General features: G+C 36.2%; 1 protein-coding gene across 2 annotated transcripts in view; it reads right to left on the bottom strand.

Annotated features, from left to right (window-relative positions):
* The window catches only part of NLK (nemo like kinase), a 119,545-nt gene that overhangs the window by 58,194 nt on the left and 40,495 nt on the right, over positions 1-20,856 (bottom strand). For both annotated transcript variants that reach the window (XR_014793006.1, XM_084862197.1), the window contains exon 2: positions 2,022-2,151. Coding sequence is in view for 1 of the 2 variants with exons in the window: in XM_084862197.1 (XP_084718323.1) it covers positions 2,022-2,151 (130 nt within the window). In the remaining variant the exon portion in view is untranslated. The remainder of the gene's footprint in view (positions 1-2,021; positions 2,152-20,856) is intronic.

Genomic DNA, 20,856 nt, shown 5'->3' with positions numbered 1-20,856 from the left:
ACATGCAGGCAGCCCTACCATAGCACCATTATCACAGTACTTATCACATTACTAAACTCCTTTAAGGTAGAACCCCTAGGAGCTAATGTAGTTTAGGAATGTAGTATGTGTACAATAAAAGTTTACCAAATTAGTGAACAAGAGCTCTGAAGCACGACAGATTTAGATTCCCATCCTGTTACCTTCACCTTAGACAAGTTACTTAATTCTAAGCTTTGGCTTACTCCCCTGTAAAGTAAGGATAACAAGACTTATGTGACAAAAAAATTTTAAGGATTAAATGAATTAATGTATGTAAAACATCTATCATACCCCCTGAGACATGATAACAAGTGTTATTAAACACCTGGTCCACTCCCCTAAAAAAAAAAAAAGACTATTTAAAAAATTTTTTGTATCCTCCACACGACCTAGCACTGCACTCTATAAACAGGACACAATTAATAAATCTCTGTTACCTTAACTATATAAAAAACCAGTTGCCTTTTTGACATTCCACACATAGCAGGTATGCTGGCCCTGAGATGCTTCTGGAGATAGATTGCAGAGCATAACAAATTTATTATGTATAAAACAGTAGTGCCCTGCCATCTTCACTTCCAACCCTCTGCTTCACTTTTGAATATTCCTATAGAAGTCATAAGCACTCTCTTATGACAGAGCTTATTAGGAGCTTGAGACAGTGGTTGTTGTGTTTTAATAAGTGTGATTTTCAAGAATTCTGTTTCTTTTCTTACACAACTCCTTCTAAAACTATCTATGTGACTCAATTAGTTACTCTATAAGAATAAAACATGAGGAAAAATACCAGCAGTAGTCTATTACACCATCCCTCTCATATATATATGTTCTTTTCGCCCCTCCTTTATAAAAGATAAGCTGAATATAATAAACCATTAAAACCTCTAATAAGTAAATTTCTGATGCCACCTTCAAAATATTTCCTCACTATGAATATCTTTACTTGAGTGTCTAAAAATGTACATAAGGTTTGTACTCTTTGATGCTAGGGTGATACTCAGGCAAAAACTAAGCAAGCATCAGATATCATTTTAAATCATTTTCAAAATTTGAGGAACCAGCCATAAAATAGAAATAAGTGATATTTTTAAAGTTACTGAAACAAACACATTGCTAAGTTCCAATTGACTAAAAGATAGCAATAACTAAGAAAAAAAGATCAAGGAAGATTTCAAGGGGGAGGGGGGGGTAATCAATCAACAAAATATGTCAAGCCAAGGAGCTTCAAGTAAGTTTAATATTCCTAGTTTTACCAAATACTTTAAACTTACAGAAATTTCTCTCTTTAAGAGAGAACCATACTTTGGCAAAAGTTCTAAAAGTTCCTGTGCCACCAAGAAATTATTACTATTTTTCTGACAAAGATTTTAATTCAGCAATTAAAATACTATAGATTGAGTACCAAATGCAGAATATAAGGCAGTTTTTCTTTTCAATGAAACTGCAAACTAAGAGTCCAGTTCTAATACCCCCCAGGTAAATTTCACATGAATCAAACTTTTAATTTAGTATTAGATGAGATGAAGCTATCTTTCAAAACAAAATAATTCTAGTTGTCGTGAGATTTAACAAATTTAAACACAGCCACAAAAAGCTAACCTATGTTACTTTAAGGGATTGCTGTTTTTTAAGAGGTGACTCTGCTTCCCTACATCTTGAACTTAATCTCTGATTAGTTATGAAGGATAAATATGAAGCATTTAAAATCAGGAACCAATTATTTTCATTTAAATCACCCAGACTACATATTATACTCTACTTATTAATATTGTCCCTCAGTTAAATATTAACATTTGCTTTATAACAATTAATATTTATCTGTCAATCAATGAGTCTTAGAATTTAAGTAAGTTAATTGTTCACAAAAAGGGTCTAACTTGTCTCAGGTTTCCAAACCCATTTAATAACTTGCATATTTCTTTTTAACTCTCTTTTGCTTTTTACTAATATAATTAAGCATGCTTAGGAAACAGTTTATCCCAAACACCAATTTCACTTACATTATCATGTTTAAAAAAACACAACATCTTCAATTCCCGGAAGACCCTTTTGCAAGAGACCAGATTCTGGAAGACGTTGGGCATCTTTTTGAGTGCTACTCTCTTTCCATCTCTTGGATCTGTTACTGACCTAAAGAAGCAATATTTGGAGGAGAGGGGGGAAAAAGACAAAGACATCAATTCCAAGCCTTGTTCTTTAATGTTTTGGAGCATGACAAATATCTGTATCTTAAAAACTCAACATTTAATCCACTTTATAATGCGTAAGGTGCCAGTGAGAAAGAAGATTTTAAAAAAGTACACACCTATAATCAAAGGGAATGTTTAGCCAACACAATTCATTCGCCACGCTTTTTCCTTTATTTATTTTTAGAAAAGCAAGAAAGAATTTATTGACCGCAGCAAAAACACACTTAGGACAGTGAAACCAGGAGGGCATAGCAGAAGCAACAGAAGAGCCTAGACTGGGCTGCTTTGGCTCACTGGGAAGTCAGAGGAAGGGGGCCCTTGGAGACAGGTTCAACAGGTTCAGCAGATTAGACAGAGCTGCCACTGTCCACTGCTCCCCTGGTTGTAAGCCTTGCGGGGCTTTTGAAGTTTAGGAGATATGTGCTTGTGGGGAAAGGAAATGGCATGGGCGTGCTTCCTGGAGGGAGCGTGCCACTTGTTCCTTTATTTTTAATTCCTGTCCAAATTTTTATAAATAGTCACTCTTTCTGAGATGTTACTTAGTAATACATCTGTAATGGGAGGACTATTAGTGGCAAAGCCATTTTAAAGATGGAAGGAAAAAGGTATAGAACATTAACATAATTGAGGTCAAATTAGTTTTATATGCTGTATTTTCAGAACCAAATTCAATATGGGAGAGATGTTCATTCAGACGTTATCACATTTATTTAACATATCTCTTAGTTTCTCATATAAATGAACAGCTTTTAGTAATAAGGATTTCAAAATTTCAGTACCACCAGTAGTTGGTGTCCCCTCATCAGAAGACAGCTTACGGCTGTAGCTTCTAGATTATGAGAAAGTCTTTTATTTCTCAGCTCTTGCTGTGATAGCTGCTTCCTATAAATACTATCTCTTTAATAACTCAGAGTCCCTCTTTTTACTCATTCAGCCTTCTAACACATGTAAAACCAATTCCCTGTATTTCCTTTCCTATGTTTAAAATACTGTGTAGTTTCCATTTTTCTGACTGAACATAATTGATACAAATAGTTGTGTTTTCTCTTTTTAATCAATAAATTTGGTAAATATGGCCAAGTGGCCATTTGGCAAATTGATTTTCCATAAATTAACATAAAGCTTTTACTTCTGTTCCACCCATCATCTGTGAATGTTTGTCCTTGTATCAGTCACTAGAGGCCCGATGCACGGAATTCGTGCCAGAGTAGGCCTTCCTTCCCCAGGCTGCCGACAGGCACCCAGGACCAGGGCTTCCCTCACAGCCCTGGTTTTGTCTGGAAGGATGTGTGGTCTACTAGCATATTATGCTTTTATTATTATAGATTCCTGTCAGGTTTATTTTGCTAATCATTTCCAGCTACCATTATCTTTCAGTTCTAGTTTCAGTGATCCAATGCTTTGGCTATCACTCCCAGATTTGTGTCATTTAAAAATGACAGCCCCTGGGTCAGGTAGCTTAATTGTTTAGAGCACTGTGCTAATTAGTCCAAGATTATGAGTTCAAATTACAGCAGGGAGGGTAGGGAGATCTGGGGTAGATAAGAGATCAACCGAAGAACTTGTATACATCTATATAAATACAACCAATGGACACAAAACTCTGGGGAGGGAGAGCATATATGGGAGGGGGGGGGGCAATGGTATATGTACATAGATCATAATTTAATTATGTTTCTTAAGAGCAAAAAAAAAGATTATGGGTTCAATCCCAGGTCAGGGCCCATATAAGAATCAACCAATGGCCCTTGCTGGTTTGGCTCAATGGATAGAGCATCGGCCTGAGGAATGAAGGTTTGATTCCGGTCAAGGGCACATACCTGAGTTGTGTCTCAATCCCCAGTGGGGGTGGGGTGTGTGTGCAGGAGGCAGTTGATCAATGATTCTCTCTTATCATTGATGTTTCTCTCTCTCTCTCCTTTCAATAAAAATATATTTTAAAAAAGGAAAGAAAAGAAGAACCAACCAACGAATGCATAAAATAAGTGAAACAACAAATCGATGTCTCTCTCTCTTAAATCAATAAATGAAAGTTTTTTTTTTAAAAAAGGACCTGTATGTCATCAATGCCTTTACCTAAACTATTAAAATTTAGGATAGAACTGAGAATAGATCTGTGCAACACTAGAAACCATGAGATTTACATATAATCATTAATCTTGGGTTATTGAATTATTTAATTAACTACAGTCACTGTTTATTTCTCCATTTTCCTTGTATACAAGGAAATCAGACATTCATCAAATTGCTTTCCTGAAAATAAAGGAATCCTGTTATTTACTTATCTAAAAACCATACCAAACTTCTTTATGAATACCATAGTATCTTCATGACCATTATTTCCTTTCCCAAGTGCTCACAAAACTCTTAAATGATGCATTCTAGTATTTTTAAATAGCACGAAGACTCTTTTTTCTTTTATTGACTGAATATTTGGCAAAACAATTAAATATTATTTTTAACTCTTTAATAGCTTGAAAAGTAATCCCCCCCCCCTTTTTATGAGTCACCAATGAAGCTTTTTTTAAAAAAATAATTCTTTATTGTTGGAAGTACTATATATGTTTTTCCCCCTTTGACCTCCTCCAGCCTGCCCCACCCCCACCCCCCAGAAGACCTAATATTCTTGACAGTTTATTAAAAAATACCAACCAAACAAAACGAAATGGAACCCAATGTATGGGAGAACATATTCGCCAGTCTGATAAGGGGTTCATCTTCAAAATATATAAAGAACTTATACAACTGAATGGACCTAGAGATTATTATGCTAAGTGAAATATGCCCATCTGAGAAAGACAAATACCAAATGATCTCACTTGGAATCTAATGAACCACATAAACTGATGAACAAAACAGAACCAGAGGCATGTATATATGGAAACAGACTGATAAATGTCAGAGGGGAAAGGGGTTGGGGGTACTGAATAAAGGATTAGCTAAAGAACATATATGCATAGCCCATGGACACAGATAATAGTGTGGTAAGGGCCAAGGTGGGGGGGGGGGAGGGACTTGGTGGAGGTGGGCAAAAGGGGGAGGGAATAGGGGACATCTGCAATAGTGTCAACAATAAAAAATTTAAATAAAAAAAGACAACCAAGATCCAAAACATTGTTTAAAATCCATATAAACTACAAAAGTAAAATAGGAAGGAAACTGAATCTATTTAAATCAGACCATTAAAAAAATATATATATATATATTTTTTCTGTTTAAATATCTCTCTGTAGGTAGAAGCTAGAAGAGAAAAAATGTCAATGAAATGGCAAGGAAGAAAAATTTTGGATCACGCATTGCATTTAATTGCCAATGTCTCTTGAATCTTCTTTAGTCTAAGACCGATTACTTAGCACTTCTTTGTCTTTCATGATATTGCCATTTTTGAAGAGTATAAGCCAATATTTTGTAAATTGTTCCTTAACTTGGGTCTGCCTAGTATTTTTCTCATGATTAGTACAGGTTATGCATATTTAACAGGAATAATACAGAAGTGGTGTCTTCTCAGTGCATCACATTAGGAGACACATCATACCAATTTTCCCCATTACTGGTGATTAACTTTGATTACTTGAATGAAGTGTCTGTCAGGTTTCTCCACTGCAAAGTTACTATTTTTCCCCCTTTTAACTGTGTAAATATTCTTTTTTCTGATCCAATTTGACCTACTGCTTTTAGTACCCATTGATGATTTTTGCCTAAATCAATTATTACTATGACTGCTAATTGGTACTTTAATAATTTTAACATCCGCACAAAAAATATTTGCTCTTCAAGGTTAGTACTGTGCCTTATTGTTTTAAGGTAAAATTCACAAAGCAGCCTTTTATTTTATTATTCATGCAAAAGTCAGTCATGCCTGTGGCTGGTAACAATATAACCCTAATGAATGTGAATGGCTGTGCAGTAATTTCACGCCATGTTGAGTTTGTTCTCTGTTAACTTGAGGTAGCAGATGCCTTAATTCAGCACAAATAGTACCACAGAACTCAGATAAGTGTGGAAGCCTATTACACAGGAATTCTTTTATTTTCTTTGTTACTGAGAGGCTTCCTGTGCTTAGTTTCTCTGCTGCTGAAATACCCTGATTATTCCAACTGCACTTGTTAGAAGTTCCAGGGGTAGAGATAAGGAACAACATTTAGGGCAAATTCCTTCATTTCAGAAAAGAAAAAAGCAAAAAAAGCAAAAAAAAAAAAAAAAAAAAAAAGCCTTCAAACAACAACTTATTTACCAGTCACTTACTTTCTCTACTAAATACTAGATGCCCTAAATAAAACAGTGTATCTGTCATCTTAACTGATTACCTTCATGGGCATTCAAGTTATACTAACAATATTTACTTTCTAAGTTTTAAATTAATGTGTGATTCTACAAACACTAAATTAAAAATAAAGTTTTAAGGGTTGTGAAAAAGAATCCTTCCTTACATCTGCTCAGAGTGCATCAATCCTTTTCTGCACCTAAAATACAAGTTCAACTGTTTTTTTAAGCAGCAAGAATCCACAAGCCATTCTTCAGAGAGATACAGAGTCAGTCAAAAGAGTACAATACTGAGATCAGGAAGCTTTTTAGATCTGGTGTGGCCATTTTTGTTGTTGTTTCCAGGAAATTGTGACCATTGCCACAAATCTGCTTAAGTTTCTGACAAGCAGAAGGGTTGGAATGAAACAAAATAATGGGGATACTCTCCCAGACACTAGATCTGTGTGATTTTTAACTGGTGAGCTTCAAGAATTTTTAAAACATGCAATACATGACTATTTGGTCAGGAGCAATGGCCTCCTTTGCCTTAGATTGTTAAATAAAAAATTGTTAACAGACAAAACACAGTAGCCATCTAGTGTGAATGAATCAAAATTATAATAATTCTTGTTGTCAGATGGGCAAAAATTTTATTTTTTGGTGCGCCTCAGAATTTTAGCAATTAATTTGTGTGCCATGAGATAAAAAAAAAAAAAAAAAAAAGGTTGGAAATTGCTGAACTAGAATGTTACAACTTTAAATTAGTATAACTATTTAGTAAGAATCTCCAAGATAAGGTTTTTAACTATATTCAAAGCAAATAAATAACTTATATTGCAAATAAATAAATTATAATGCGAATGCTTCCACTTGGATTAAGAAACCAGGTTCTTCTAATTCTATTCACATAAACTTGTAATCAGTAATCTTCTATTTTTTTGCTAAACATACCATGTGTGCCGGCTAATAATGTTGATTTTGTAATCAAAGAAAACAAGATAATTTCAAGAGAAACATCAAAAAGTGCGTTATTCAAAGTAATGTCCGTTGCTAGCTATGCATTTCTCCCATCTTTCAGATAATTTGTGGATACCTTCCCCATAGAACTTTTCTTGTTTTGAGGCAAACTATACAGAGACCCAATTTTCCACTTCTTCCTAACTGCTCAGGAAGTGCAAGTGCCATCGATGGGAACAATTGGTAATCTGAAGGAGCAAGCTCTGGTGAATACGGCGGGTGAGTTAATACTTCCCAGGCAAGATCTTTTAACGTGTCTTTAACTGGTTATGAAGTGTGTGATGGTGCATTATCATGAAGCAAAATTACTTTGCCATGACTTCTGGTCCATTCTGGTCAAATTGATCTGTTGTTGGTAGTGATCACTATTAATGGTTTCACCTGGTTTTAGAAGCTCATAATACACCACACCTTCCTGATCCCACCAAACACAGAGCATTGTCTTCTTTCTGAAGCGATTTGGCCTTGCAGTCAATGTTGATGGTTGACCTGGATCAACCCATGATTTTGTGCCTTTGGGATTCTCAAAATAAATCCACTTTTCATCGCCAGTCACAATTCTATGCAAAAAAGACTTTCTTTCGTGCCGTTGAAGCATCACTTTACTGATGACTTTTCGGTTTTCCATTTGTCTTTCGTTCAGTTGATGTGGCGCCCATTTTCCTTCCTTTAAAATCTTTCCCGCCGAAACCGGCTTGGCTCAATGGATAGACCGTCGGCTTGGGGATTGAAAGGTCCCGGGTTCGAGTCCGGTCAAGGGCATGTACCTTGGTTGCGGGCATATCCCCAGTAGGGAGTGTGCAAGAGGCAGCTGATCGATGACTCTCTCTCATCGATGTTTCTAACTCTCTATTTCTCTCCCTTCCTCTCTATACAAAATCAATAAAAGATATTTAAAATAAATAAATAAATAAATAAAATAAAATAAAATAAAATAAAATCTTTCCCATTGCTTGTAAATGATTGGAAATGGTTTGCTGAGCAACGTTTAATCTTTCTGCAAGTTGTTTTTGAGTATGACACACATCTTCACCCAATAATGCTTGTAACTGTTGGTCTTCAAACTTTTTCAGTTGATCTGGACATTCTTTGTCTTTCACATCGAAATCATCACTTTTAAAGTGTTTAAACTAGCGTTCATAAGTATCTTGAGATGGAGCATATCCACCATAAGCTTCCTGAAGTATACGATAACTTTCAGCAGCACTTTTCTTCAAAATAATGAATTAAAACTTCCCTCAAATGCTCTTTTTTTGGCACAAAATTTGACATTTTTAAGCATAAGAATATCTATGATATTAACATCTTCAGCAAATTTGACATATGAAGTTTTGAAGCTTGCTGTCAATACAACAAAGTAGCACACATATCAAATCATATATATGTATGTGTGTATGTGTGTGTATGTATGTATGTATGTGTATATATCTATATCTATATCTATATATATCAACATATGTGTAACTCCATCTAGTGAAAAAAATCCACATTATTAACTGGTATACCTGGTACAATTACTGTCAACTGTACTAATACAGTACATATTTCAATAATAGAACCTAACTAGACTCTAAATATTTAGATTGCTTTAGTGTTCATTTTAAAATTTATTTCCTTGCCGGGACCGGTTTGGCTCAGTGGATAGAGCTGCGGCCTGCGGACTGAAAGGTCCCAGGTTCGATTCCGAGCAGGGGCATGTACCTTGGTTGCGGGCACATCCCCAGTGGGGGGTGTGCAGGAGGCAGCTGATCGATGATTCTCTCTCATCGATGTTTCTAACTCTCTATCCCTCTCTCTTCCTCTCTGTGAAAAATCAATAAAATATATTAAAAAATTAATAAATAAATAGAATTTATTTCCTTAAAAATTATATTTACTTGAATTTAGATTAAATCTGAGGAAATAGCAAATTATGAGGCAAAATTTCTGACAGCAAAGTCTAAAAAAACGTATTTTATTTGTAATTTAGTGTTTGTTTTATGTTCAAGGATATTATAGATTAGGGAATAAGTCATTTATTTTTATATCTTTTTAATCAGAATTTTAACAGGCTATAGTTTGTGTATACTATTGTTATAATTTACAGAGCTGCATATTATTTACATTAAAAATTATTATCTTTTATATTTAATTTCTTCCATTGGTTGGGGGTTTCTGATTTTTTAAATGTTTATACAAATTTGGTATTTGCTGAATTAGCTCTACACATATACTGAGTGGCCAGATTATTATGATCTCTGAACGCATAATAATCTGGCCACTCAGTGTATACTGACCAAAGAGTTGAGATTTTAAAATAAGGTTTTTCCATGTATAAGAACTGCATTGTGGATAGTTAGAAAGCAGCAGAGGACTTACTAACCAGAGGCTGGGGGCCACTATCTCCTGGTCCCTTGACATATCAAGATTTGCAAGTTTTCCTTATACATAAGTACACTGAGTGACCAGATTATTATGCGTTCAGAGATCATAATAACCTGGCCACTTAGTGTAAGTGATTCTTTAAAAAAAAAAATATTTTTATTGATTGAAGAGAGGAAGGAAGAGGAATAGAAAGAGGTAGAAACATCAATGAGAGAAGAAATAATTGATTGGCTGCCTCCTGCATGCTCCCCACTAGGGAGCTAGCCAACGACCTGGGCATATGCCCTGCCCAGGAATCGAATTATGATCTCCTGGTTCATAGATCAACGCTCAACCACTGACGCATGCTGGTCAGGCAAGAGATTCTTTTCATTTTTAAAGAAAGATACTTATAAAATGACCCCCAAATTTGTTAATCTGAAATTATAAGAAAAAAAAGACCTTATATAGTACCTAAACCAAAGCAGTGAAATAGTTCATTCTTTTTCCTCATAACCTAACAGTACTGATAAGAAGAAAAAACATCTACATTTAACTGAAAGAGTTAAATATGAACTTAAACATTCTCTAATGATGTGTTTAAGTAAATAGAAATAGCAATGATCCCAGCAGGTGATATAGTACTAGGCTAAGTACTGGGCCATTCTGATCTGTACTGAGACACCTAGAGGTGCTAATAAAGGAGGAGTAAGGCTATAGCTGGTTTGGCTCAGTGGATCAAGTATCAGCCTGCAGTCTGAAGGGTCCCGGGTTCGATTCCAGTCAAGGGTACGTGCCCGGGTTGTGGGCTTAATCCCCAGTGGGGTGGGCAGGAGGCAACTGATCAATGATTCTCTCTCATCACTGATGTTTCCATCTCTCTATCTCTCCCTCTTCTCTCTGAAATCAATAAAAATATATTTATTAAAAAAGGAGGGGTAAGGTATAGGCAATGCATCCAGTATCAGGCTGTCATATTTACTTTCAAATACTTATGACTAGTGAGTAAAGTCTAACTTTTAAGACCTCCTCAACTCCCCACTAATAATCATTAAGTTAAAACACAGGTGAAAGTCATTTTACACTAACTACTATGGTCTTGTGAATATTTTATTGTTCTTTAGACCACAAACTAATTAATTAGTTTCATCCTTTCTGCGGACCCTGGGAAGCCATAGAAGTTATAGAGACTCTTTCTCCTCAGTCACTGTCAAATATCTCTGTGAGGAGTCTGACCAGCCTGCAGGAAAGCTGCCACATTGTTCTTTTCACACTGTTCTAACATGTTCTCATGTGAGAGAAGGAATATGACACGGCCTACTCTGCCAAGTTTAGGAAGTTTTTATGTCCACTAGCATTATTTACTTTCTCAGTAAATCTTTACTTCCTAAATATTTTAATAAACATTAGCTTAACTATTAAAATACTGTATGATAAAACATTTTCTATGTTAATTAAAAATAACTTTTTCTGCCGGAGCCGGTTTGGCTCAGTGGATAGAGCATCGGCCTGCAGACTGAAAGGTCCCAGGTTCGATTCCGGTTAAGGGCATGTACCTTGGTTGCGGACACATCCCCAGAGGGGGTTGTGCAGGAGGCAGCTGATTGATGATTCTCTCTCATCGATGTTTCTAACTCACTCTCTCTTCCTCTCTGTAAAAAAATCAATGATTCTCTCTCATAATTGATATTTCTCTCTCTTTCCCTCTACCTTCTTTTCTGAGCTCAATAAAAATGTGTGTTTTTTTTTAAAGAGTAAAAATGCAAGTCACATAGAAAATGCTTATAGCACACACATAAGGAACAAAGGGCTTTTATCCAGATACATACAGAACTTCTACAAATCAATTTTTAAAAAGGATTTGAATAGGCATTTTACAAACAAAAGATAATCCAAATGGCCACCAAACATATGAAAAGGATCTTAACCTGATTAGCCATTTGGGAAATAAAAATAAAAATCACAATAAGAACATATTATACAACCACCAAAGTGACTACTATTTATAAATTTAACCATACCAAATGTTTGCTTGTTTGGTGAAGGTGTAATGCAATGGAAATTCTTATAGACTGATAGTAGGAATGTACATTGGTACAATCACTTTGAAAAACAGGTTGGTTTTATATATTAAAATGAATAATGTAAACACTGTGACCTAGCAATTTGACTCCTAGATATATACCTCAAAAAGAATGTGCACACCTATACACTAAAACATAAACAGGAGTGTTCAAGGTAGCAATACTTGTAATAGCCTTAAAACAAGAAACAACTCAAATATCTATAAATAGAATGGATAAACAAGTTGTGATTCATTCATATAATGGGGTACTTTACAGCAATTAAAATTAACTATCACTACAAGAAATACCAGAGATGAATCTCACAAATACAATTTTGAACAAAAGAAATAAATCACAAATGAATAGATATCGTAAGATTTTATTTCTATAATATTAAAATATAAGCGAAGTTAAACTCTAATGTTTAGTGATGCATGTGTAGGAGAGAGAAACTATTAAAAGAAAGGAAGTACACAACTACCATAAATGTTAGGATAGTGATTATCTTGGGGGTGATGAGAGATCAAAATGAGGGGAACAAAGTGAATTTCTGGGTACTGGTATGCTGTATTTCTCACATGGATAGTGGCTATAAATTATAAACTTTGTGATGATAAATCACTGGATATTACTGTATGTGTGCTATTATATAACTAAAAAAGTAAAGACAAACTTCCCAGTTAAAGTTGAACATAAAAAAGCACTTTATATAACAATCTGTATAATGACTTAATATTTAAAGAGGAAGTTTCTTTTCTTTCTTTTTCCCCCGTAAAGATATATATCTATTCTAGTCCAATGGATTTTGCCACATCTTTTCTTGTGCCGCTGGTTCCTTCTGTAAAGAGGAGGATACATAATGTTTTTCTTACGTTTTGGTAGAATTCCAAAGGAATTTGCTTGCTTTGAAAAAAAATAAATGTTTTCTTCATCATTACACAAGAATATGTTATTAAGAAGCATTCCACAGGAGAGTGCTGTCAGCAGAATTACAGACCCACTCCTAATCTCATCACAATCTCCTAGCTTCTTCCATTGTGAAGCAAAATGCTGAAGCAGCTACATTATATAGATGTGCTTCAGGTTTTTAATTAGCTAGCCTTTTAAAAGTAACCAAAACCAAAAATATTGCAAATACAAAACAGGAGGCAAGACTTCCAGCTGTGGTAAAGTGAAGAGGTCAGCAAATCTCCTCCCAAAACAACTACAAAACTCGACAAAAGTGTCAAAAACAACCATTTCAGTCCTGAAAACATTTAAAGTGTTTGTTTATGAAAAATTGTGAAATTTGGGGTAAGAACAGGGGGAGTCAGTGGCGTTATTGCTTGGGGCTGCTCCTTACCTACTTTCCAGACCCAAACCAAGCACATTGCAATAGTTTACCTGGGCTGGTCTGGTCAGGAAAAACCAGCTTTACTGTCAGGGGCTGCTGATGTGATTTCAAGTGAAGGGCAAAAACTACAAACCCAGTGGCATTGATAGTAAAAAGTATTAAATTCGACTGGAAAAGAACAAAGAAAGCCTGTAGCTCTCCTAGCCGGAGGCTACTGACCCAGCTGGGAAGAGGGTAGAATAATAGAAATTAAGATATTTAATAAGGAGATCCTGGAAATGAGAGCCTTGGGAGGCTAGGTAAATTACATACATCCCTGGCTAAATGGAGGCTGCATATATGCTCAAAGCTGACCAAAGAAGAGGGCCCAAGCTCTCCACATACCAAGGCTGGATGGGAGGCTTCCCACACATGAAGAAAAGTACTGAGAGGCTCAGCAGGAAATAAAAGCTGGGCCATTCTTGAAAACTAGATGAGCTTCCTAACACACTCACAGATGAATCTACAAAGGGTAGATAGAAGCCTTACTGGCTCTAGGTATTTGAGAACAACCCTTAACCAATCACTGGCTGACCACTAAGCTATATAGACACAAGGAGGACCTCAAGAAGGCCAGATTAAAAATAAAAAATAATTAAAAACAAACAAACAACTGAGCAGAGACTTCAGTGACTGCACCTCACAGGGGAGAAAGATTCTCAACATTAAGCCCAGTCAAGTTAATTAAATATAAGCAAACATACAAAATAATAGCAATAATGACAACCTTCAGGGGTAGGAGAGGGGCTAGGAAGGAAATCAGATGGAGTTGTTATATCTGTGATTTTCAACCTCCTTCTTGGCACACATAAACTAATTACTAAAATTCTGCAGCACCAAAAACTGTATTGTATATTTTTCTGATCTGATAAAAAAAAAGTTAGGTATAATTCTGATTCATTCATACTGGACAGCTAATGTTGTATTGGCTATTGTCATCTTTTTTATTTGACAAACTAAGGGAAGAAAGGTCACTGCCCCTGACTAAACAGTCAGTTATTGCATGCTTTAAAAATTCTTGTGGCACACCAGGGTGCTTCTTCAGAACACTGGTTGAAAATCACTGCAATATATTATTAAATATATCCAGTTTTTAAGAAAAAATTGCAAGACATGTACAGAAGCATGTCATATAACTCATACCAATTTTAAAAGGAAGTTTTGGGATAAATACTTTATGTATATTCATTATATGAACTGAAATGATTTAAAAATGATAATGTATAGAAAAACACCACTTTGTTCATACAAATAAAGCACACTATGTAACAGAATTTAGTTGCAGATACTAAGTTCTGAATACAAAAATCTTCTAAAAACTAAAAAAATTTCAGAATTTTTGTTTGAGGTATGGTTTCAATAAAATAGGCACAGTGAGGTACACAAATCATTACTTTATATATTTCATATAGGTCCTTAAACCCAATATACACACTTTAAATGCAGGGTAAGTTTTAGAAAACAGGTTTTTTTTTTGAAAATGCAATGGCAAATACTGTAATTTACTTTACCCTTGATTTTTTTAAATTGTGGCAAATAGAATAAAGGAAATGAAATAAAAATTACCCATAACAAGAACATCAAACTTTGCAAACAATAATTTTTTTCATATGTTGGTGTTCTATCACAGAGCTGCATGCAGCCTTGGCTCTGGGCATGGAAGCCTGCTGGCAGGATGCAGGGAGCAAAATGGCTCTAAATGAGCGGGTGATCACAATTAGCTAACAATGTTTACCTCCCACCCTCCTGGGGAAATGCGCATGGGCTCAAATGTTGCTATTAAGAGATAACAAGGTCTTTCTTCTATGGTGAATCTATGAATAAATCACTAGATCTTCATTGCTCACTTAACAAGGGATAAGGGAAGGATCTGGCTCCCCAAACACATGGCAGGGGTGTATCTGATGACTGAGACTTTACTTTTCTCCAAATCCATTTTTCACCAGCAAATGACACCTGCAACCCTCTGAAGAGTAATGCATATTTTCTCACAGTTAGCTGGAGGGAAGAAGATGAAAATACCATCCAAGGCTTAGATCTAAATCATACCAATTTTGGATAAAACAACAACTTGAAATGTTTATATTGCCACTTTAAATATATGTAAATATTAATATAACTATAGGCCCAGTGCACGATATTTGTGCACGGGTAGGGCCCCTAGGCCTGGCCGGCCAACAGGGCCGATCAGATTCCTGCTTCCCTGACTTCTTCCCTCAGTGCCGCGCCGCTGCTCGCCCACCATGTTCCACGCCGCTCCCTGGTGGTCAGCGCACATCATACAAACTCCTGGTCTCCCAGAACTCCCGCGGGGACACTTTGTATATCAGCCTTTTATTATATAGGATATATAAATTATAAAATGAAAAACTACAAAATCTCAGGTAAAGAGGGATGCATTTGCTTCAGCCACAGCACATTAGCTATGTTGAAGAAGCCACCTGTTACACCGCAGCTACAATTTCAGGTGTGCATTACAATTCTCCTTTGAGCTACAAATGTGAAACAGTGTTGGATGAAAGGAGGTCCCTATTTCCTTTCCCTTAGGCTAAGACAGAAAACCTAGAACCAAGGTGAAGATTCATGGCAGCAATCAAAGGCATCATAAAAAAGGGTTGAATACAGAAAAATAGTCCGCCTGGCATTTTACTGAGGAGAAGAGCATCTAATAAAACCACCCGAAGAATGGAAGGCTACTAAGTCAGGTGGAATTAAAGTGGGATCCAGCACAGGCGATGCTGCTCAGTAGTTGAGCATCAACGTCTGAACCATGAGATCATAGTTCGATTCCCAGTCAGGACACATCCCCTGGTTGTGGACTCGATCCCCAATAGGGGGTGTGCAGGAGGCAGCCAATCAATGATTCTCATCATTGATGTTTCCCCCTTCTTCTCTAAAATCAATAAAAATATATTGATTTTAAAAAGCTGGATCCAATGGTGCAATAATTTGTAATAAGAGTTCAGAGGAGGTGGCCATAAGAAAACCATAAAATGGGTTTAGAATTAGGACATCAGTCTGTTCTTAAATAGTTTCTTTCTTTTGCTACTTATATCCAAAACACCATACCAGTGAAAAGCATGGCTTCCCTAAACCTACAGGATTCTATGCAAAAAGATTTCAAGACTGTTACCTCCTACTGCAAATTCCTTCCACATGGATCCTGAATCTCACCTTGAGAGCCTTGTTCTGGTGAGCAACCCCCACCCCACCCCACCCCACCCCACCCCACCCCACCCCACCCTATCCACACTGCCAGTGCTTTCCCTCCAGCAGCCACAAGCCACCTTTGCTTTCCACTTTCCCTCCCTCTTCCTTCTATGCTGTCTTTCAGTCTTCACTCCTCCCTCCCTTTGGGTTAATTTGCATACTCATGCTGATTGGCGTGGCTTGTGTAGCGGAGTGATGGTTAATTTGCATATTACTATATTATTAGGTTAGATTTTATTGATTTCAGAGGAAGGGAGAGGAAGAGAATTATCAACGAGAGAGGATCATTGATCGGCTGCCTCCTGCACACACCCTACTGGAGATCGAGCCAGAAATCTGGCCATGTGTCCTTGACCAGAATCAAACCTGGGACCTTCCAGTCTGCAGGCTGATGCTCTATCCACTGAGCCAAACCGTCTAGGGCTCAAATGACTATTCTTAAGCATGCAGTTTAAAAATTCTCTAAAGAATTAGCATAGCATATATGAAGGTAGAATAAATTTATATACCATTTGAAATGCTTTACTATTCAGCTTTGCAAAATCAAAGCCTTTTTAAATGTCAAAATCATACCAAAAATTAAAAAGAATATATGGAAAATAGATCCTCAATGAGCTAAAATCATAAGAATGAATTTAATAAAGGATGAGGAAACATAGGTAACAGGTTGATAAATGTAAAATTTTACTGAAAAACACAAAAATTAACTTGAAAAACAAACTAAACCACACTGCTGAAAGAGAAGAGTGTGGCAAACTTTATTTTTCAAAAATGCCCACAATAATACTGCCAGTCCCACATGCTCTTTAAAATCCCACCATTCCTCCCATGGAGAAATAGGCCCTAATTTCTTTATTTCCCTTGAATCTGGGGGATGGCTGTGACTAACAGTGTTATTCAAATGCTGTAATTCTCCCAAACATAAACCAGTCAAATAAAAATTTCTCTCTCGACCTTTGGAATGGAGCTACCCTGTAAGAAATGAGGCTATCCTGCAGCCACCATGCTGAAGTGACCACATAGTGATAGAGATGGCTGCTGAGCCCCAGCTGTTTGCATCTCAGCTTAGGTACCATTTATGTAAGAAAGCCTTCAGAGGATTCTAGCCTTCAGCCTTGGAGCTGTCCAGGCTGACATCAAATGGACAGAAACTAGCTATCCCACTGAGCCCTCCTCACCAGACTCAGATTCATGACAAGCCTGAAGTTTTGAGGTGGCATTATATAGCCATACTTAATTGGGAAAATATAATTAGAATATAAATTACTGATTCATCTATAAATTTCACAAAATTACAATGAGTACTCAAATCAGATTTTAGAGAAAATCTAATAAAATAATTCTGTGACAGATTAAAGATGGCCATACATTCTTGGACACTAACCCATACCCTCTTACCATTGAGAGTTGGGTCTAGGTCCTCTCCACAATGCCTCCTTAGGGATTTTATGATTCTGACCAACAGAATATGGTGAAAGCAACAAACAATGCACCAGTTTTGGGACCCAGGTCTTCAGACACTGGCAGCTTCTACTTCTTGTCTTAGGACAACTGCTCATAAAGTCCCAAGTCATCATGGAAGAAGTCCAACTACTCTGCTCTAAAGATCACACGGAGAGGCCCCAGGACCATATGGAGAAGCAGAGATGATTCCAGCTTCCAAGTGATCCCTCTAAAGTTGCCTGATATGTGAGTGAAGCCTACATGGACCAATCAAACTACACCAGCTCACAGGGAAATACCACCAAATGACCTCTGTCAGTATTATGTGGAGCAAGCCCAGTCAAGCCTGCTTGAATATCTGATCCACAGATTATGAACAAATAAAATAATTGTGTTTTAAGCCACTAAGTTTGGAGTGGTTGTTATGTAGCAATGGATAATTGAAACAGGTTCTAATTGAAAGTATAAATATTGATAGAGAAGAAAATTATCAAATAAGATTTTAAAAACTTTAAAAATATATTTTATTGATTTTTCACAGAAAGGAAGAGAGAGGGATAGAGAGTTAGAAACATTGATCAGCTGCCTCTTGCACACCCCTCACTGGGGATGTGCCCGCAACCAAGGTACATGCCCTTGACCAGAATCAAACCCGGGACCTTTCAGTCCACAGGCCAGCGCTCTATCCACTGAGCCAAACCGGTTTCGGCTAAGAAGATATTTTGATGTCCACATATAAAATATAACAAGTTATGAGTTAAAAAGCTACAAAAATTGCAATATTATAGCATGTATGGTATTAGAACAGATACATATTAAAAAGTAGAAAATTCTGAAACAGGGTAATAAAAGAGTAATATGCTAATTAGACCAGACATCCTTCCTGTCAAAGAGGGAAGCAGCCTGGGTCCTGGGTGCCGTAGGGAAGCCAGAGGAAAGAAGGCCTACTCTTGCACAAATTTTCGTGCATCAGGCCTCTAGTTAGATATAAGATTTTAGAGAATGATAAGCACATTTCAAATCAATAGGGAAAGAATATATTATGCAATAAATGGTGCTGGAACAACTAATTAATTGGAGGGGGAGTTGTATCTTTACAATATATTTTATGCCAAAACAAACAAACAGACAGATTGAACACTTGAAAGTAGAAAATAAAGCCATAAAATCACCAGAGAAAATAAAATTCCTGAAGTGAATATTTATATACTCTTCAAATGGGCAAGACATTTCCAAGTATAAGGAGCAAAAGTCATAAAAGTCTATATAAGGATTATAAGCACTATTAATAAAGAAACCAGAAAAACATTAAAAAATATAACTTCTCAGCCCAAATGCAATCTTTGACAGACATTTTCTCTTTTCTCAATGCTCCTTTGTTTATATCCCGTTAGGTCTAGAGATCTGAGGTCATACTGTAGGAAGATTTTAAATAATATAGGAACATTTAATTAAAATATTGTAACTCAAGCATATACCAAATGTGTCACAATAATAATTCTGCAAGATTGTGGTCAGACTACATTTTCTAGGCTTAATTATTTAAGCTAGGCTAGAAGTAAACTATATTTTACTTTTTTATGTGTAATTAAAACTTTATATAGTAGATCAAGGACTTAGGCATTCTGAAATCCTCTTCAAAATTAATTCCTGTTTTTTAGTGAGTTGGTATGAAGTCCAGAATGCTGTTTAAACCAGATTATTCTAAAATCACTTAAGTAGCTACCATGCATTTTCAATTTATTTTAAAAAAAGTATATTCTTAACCTATACAAGAATGCTTGTTCTAACCATTTTTAGTATCGTTATGTAATAAGTAAGGTACCAACATGAATGTGCAATTATACTCATTCATGAGAGAGACTTGGAGAAACACATGGGAAATTTTGGAAGAGTTAAATTCTCCATTTTAATTTTATGGTTTTAAGATAATTGCAACAGACTACACAACCAAGAGAAAAGGACAAGAACATACTTAGGGAAGGATGATTTTTTCTATTTGAGCCAGCTATTTCAGGAAATCCTGGAATACTTATAGTGGCTGTACTATTGATGTAATTTTTAAATGCAACTTTAAGGATTGATGCAACCCAGGGAAGCAGGTGGGAAAGGGGATGCTTAATGGGATAATCATTTCAACTCTATTATTTTAACTACAGAAAATTTGGAATTATGTGACACTTTGTACTATTCTGATCAAGAAGTGAATTTCACTGGCCGCTTTCTTTATAATAAAACCCCTAAAGATTGGAGGATATAATTATACTACAATCCTGAGAAGGAGGATCCTTTACTCTCTAAGTGAGAGATGCTTCTTTTCCAAAAAGCTCTTAATTTCTTTCACAACTGTGTGACTTACAGTGGGGAGGCAGGGGTGGGGCGGCTTAGAGGAGGGGGGCAGAAGGGAGTAAAATAATTTCCATCCCATGTAGAAGCTACTAATCTAATAGAATGAATCAGATATAATGCCATGAACAATGGTCAGCAGTCTTCCCTAGGGTCCAGGCCACTGTCAAGTTGACTACCCTCCTAGTTGGAGGGTTACTATACTGCTTGAGAGAGAGAGGGAGATAAAACAGGAGGATAGGACAGGGAGGCAGGTAACGTGGTGTGTCATTTAACAGCACCATAAGAAAAACTCAGTCTCTTCTTTCCTAGCACACACAGCAAAAATTTCCACATGAAATTCCCAAGGGCTATTATTTGTGCATTCCCAATGTTCTTTCTCATCTTATTCTAATAAGCAGATCACAACTCTCACTATCCAAAAAGACTTCTTAAGAAATTAAAAAATTGGAGCTGGGAGAAGTTCCCATTCTTTGGTTAAAGAGCTATTAGGGTGTGTACTGAGAGCTGCCTTTGCCATGTGGAGAAAGCAATCACAATTTGCAGAGAAAGATAAAGGAGACAAAAATCCTAATAATATCTAAGTCTTACATTTCAAAAATAC

The sequence above is a fragment of the Pipistrellus hanaki genome, assembly GCF_964339955.1.
Source record: "Pipistrellus hanaki genome assembly, chromosome: 16".
NCBI lineage: Eukaryota > Metazoa > Chordata > Mammalia > Chiroptera > Vespertilionidae > Pipistrellus > Pipistrellus hanaki.
The sequence above is the reverse complement of the archived record's forward strand: the minus strand, read 5'-3'. Positions and strand labels throughout refer to the sequence as shown.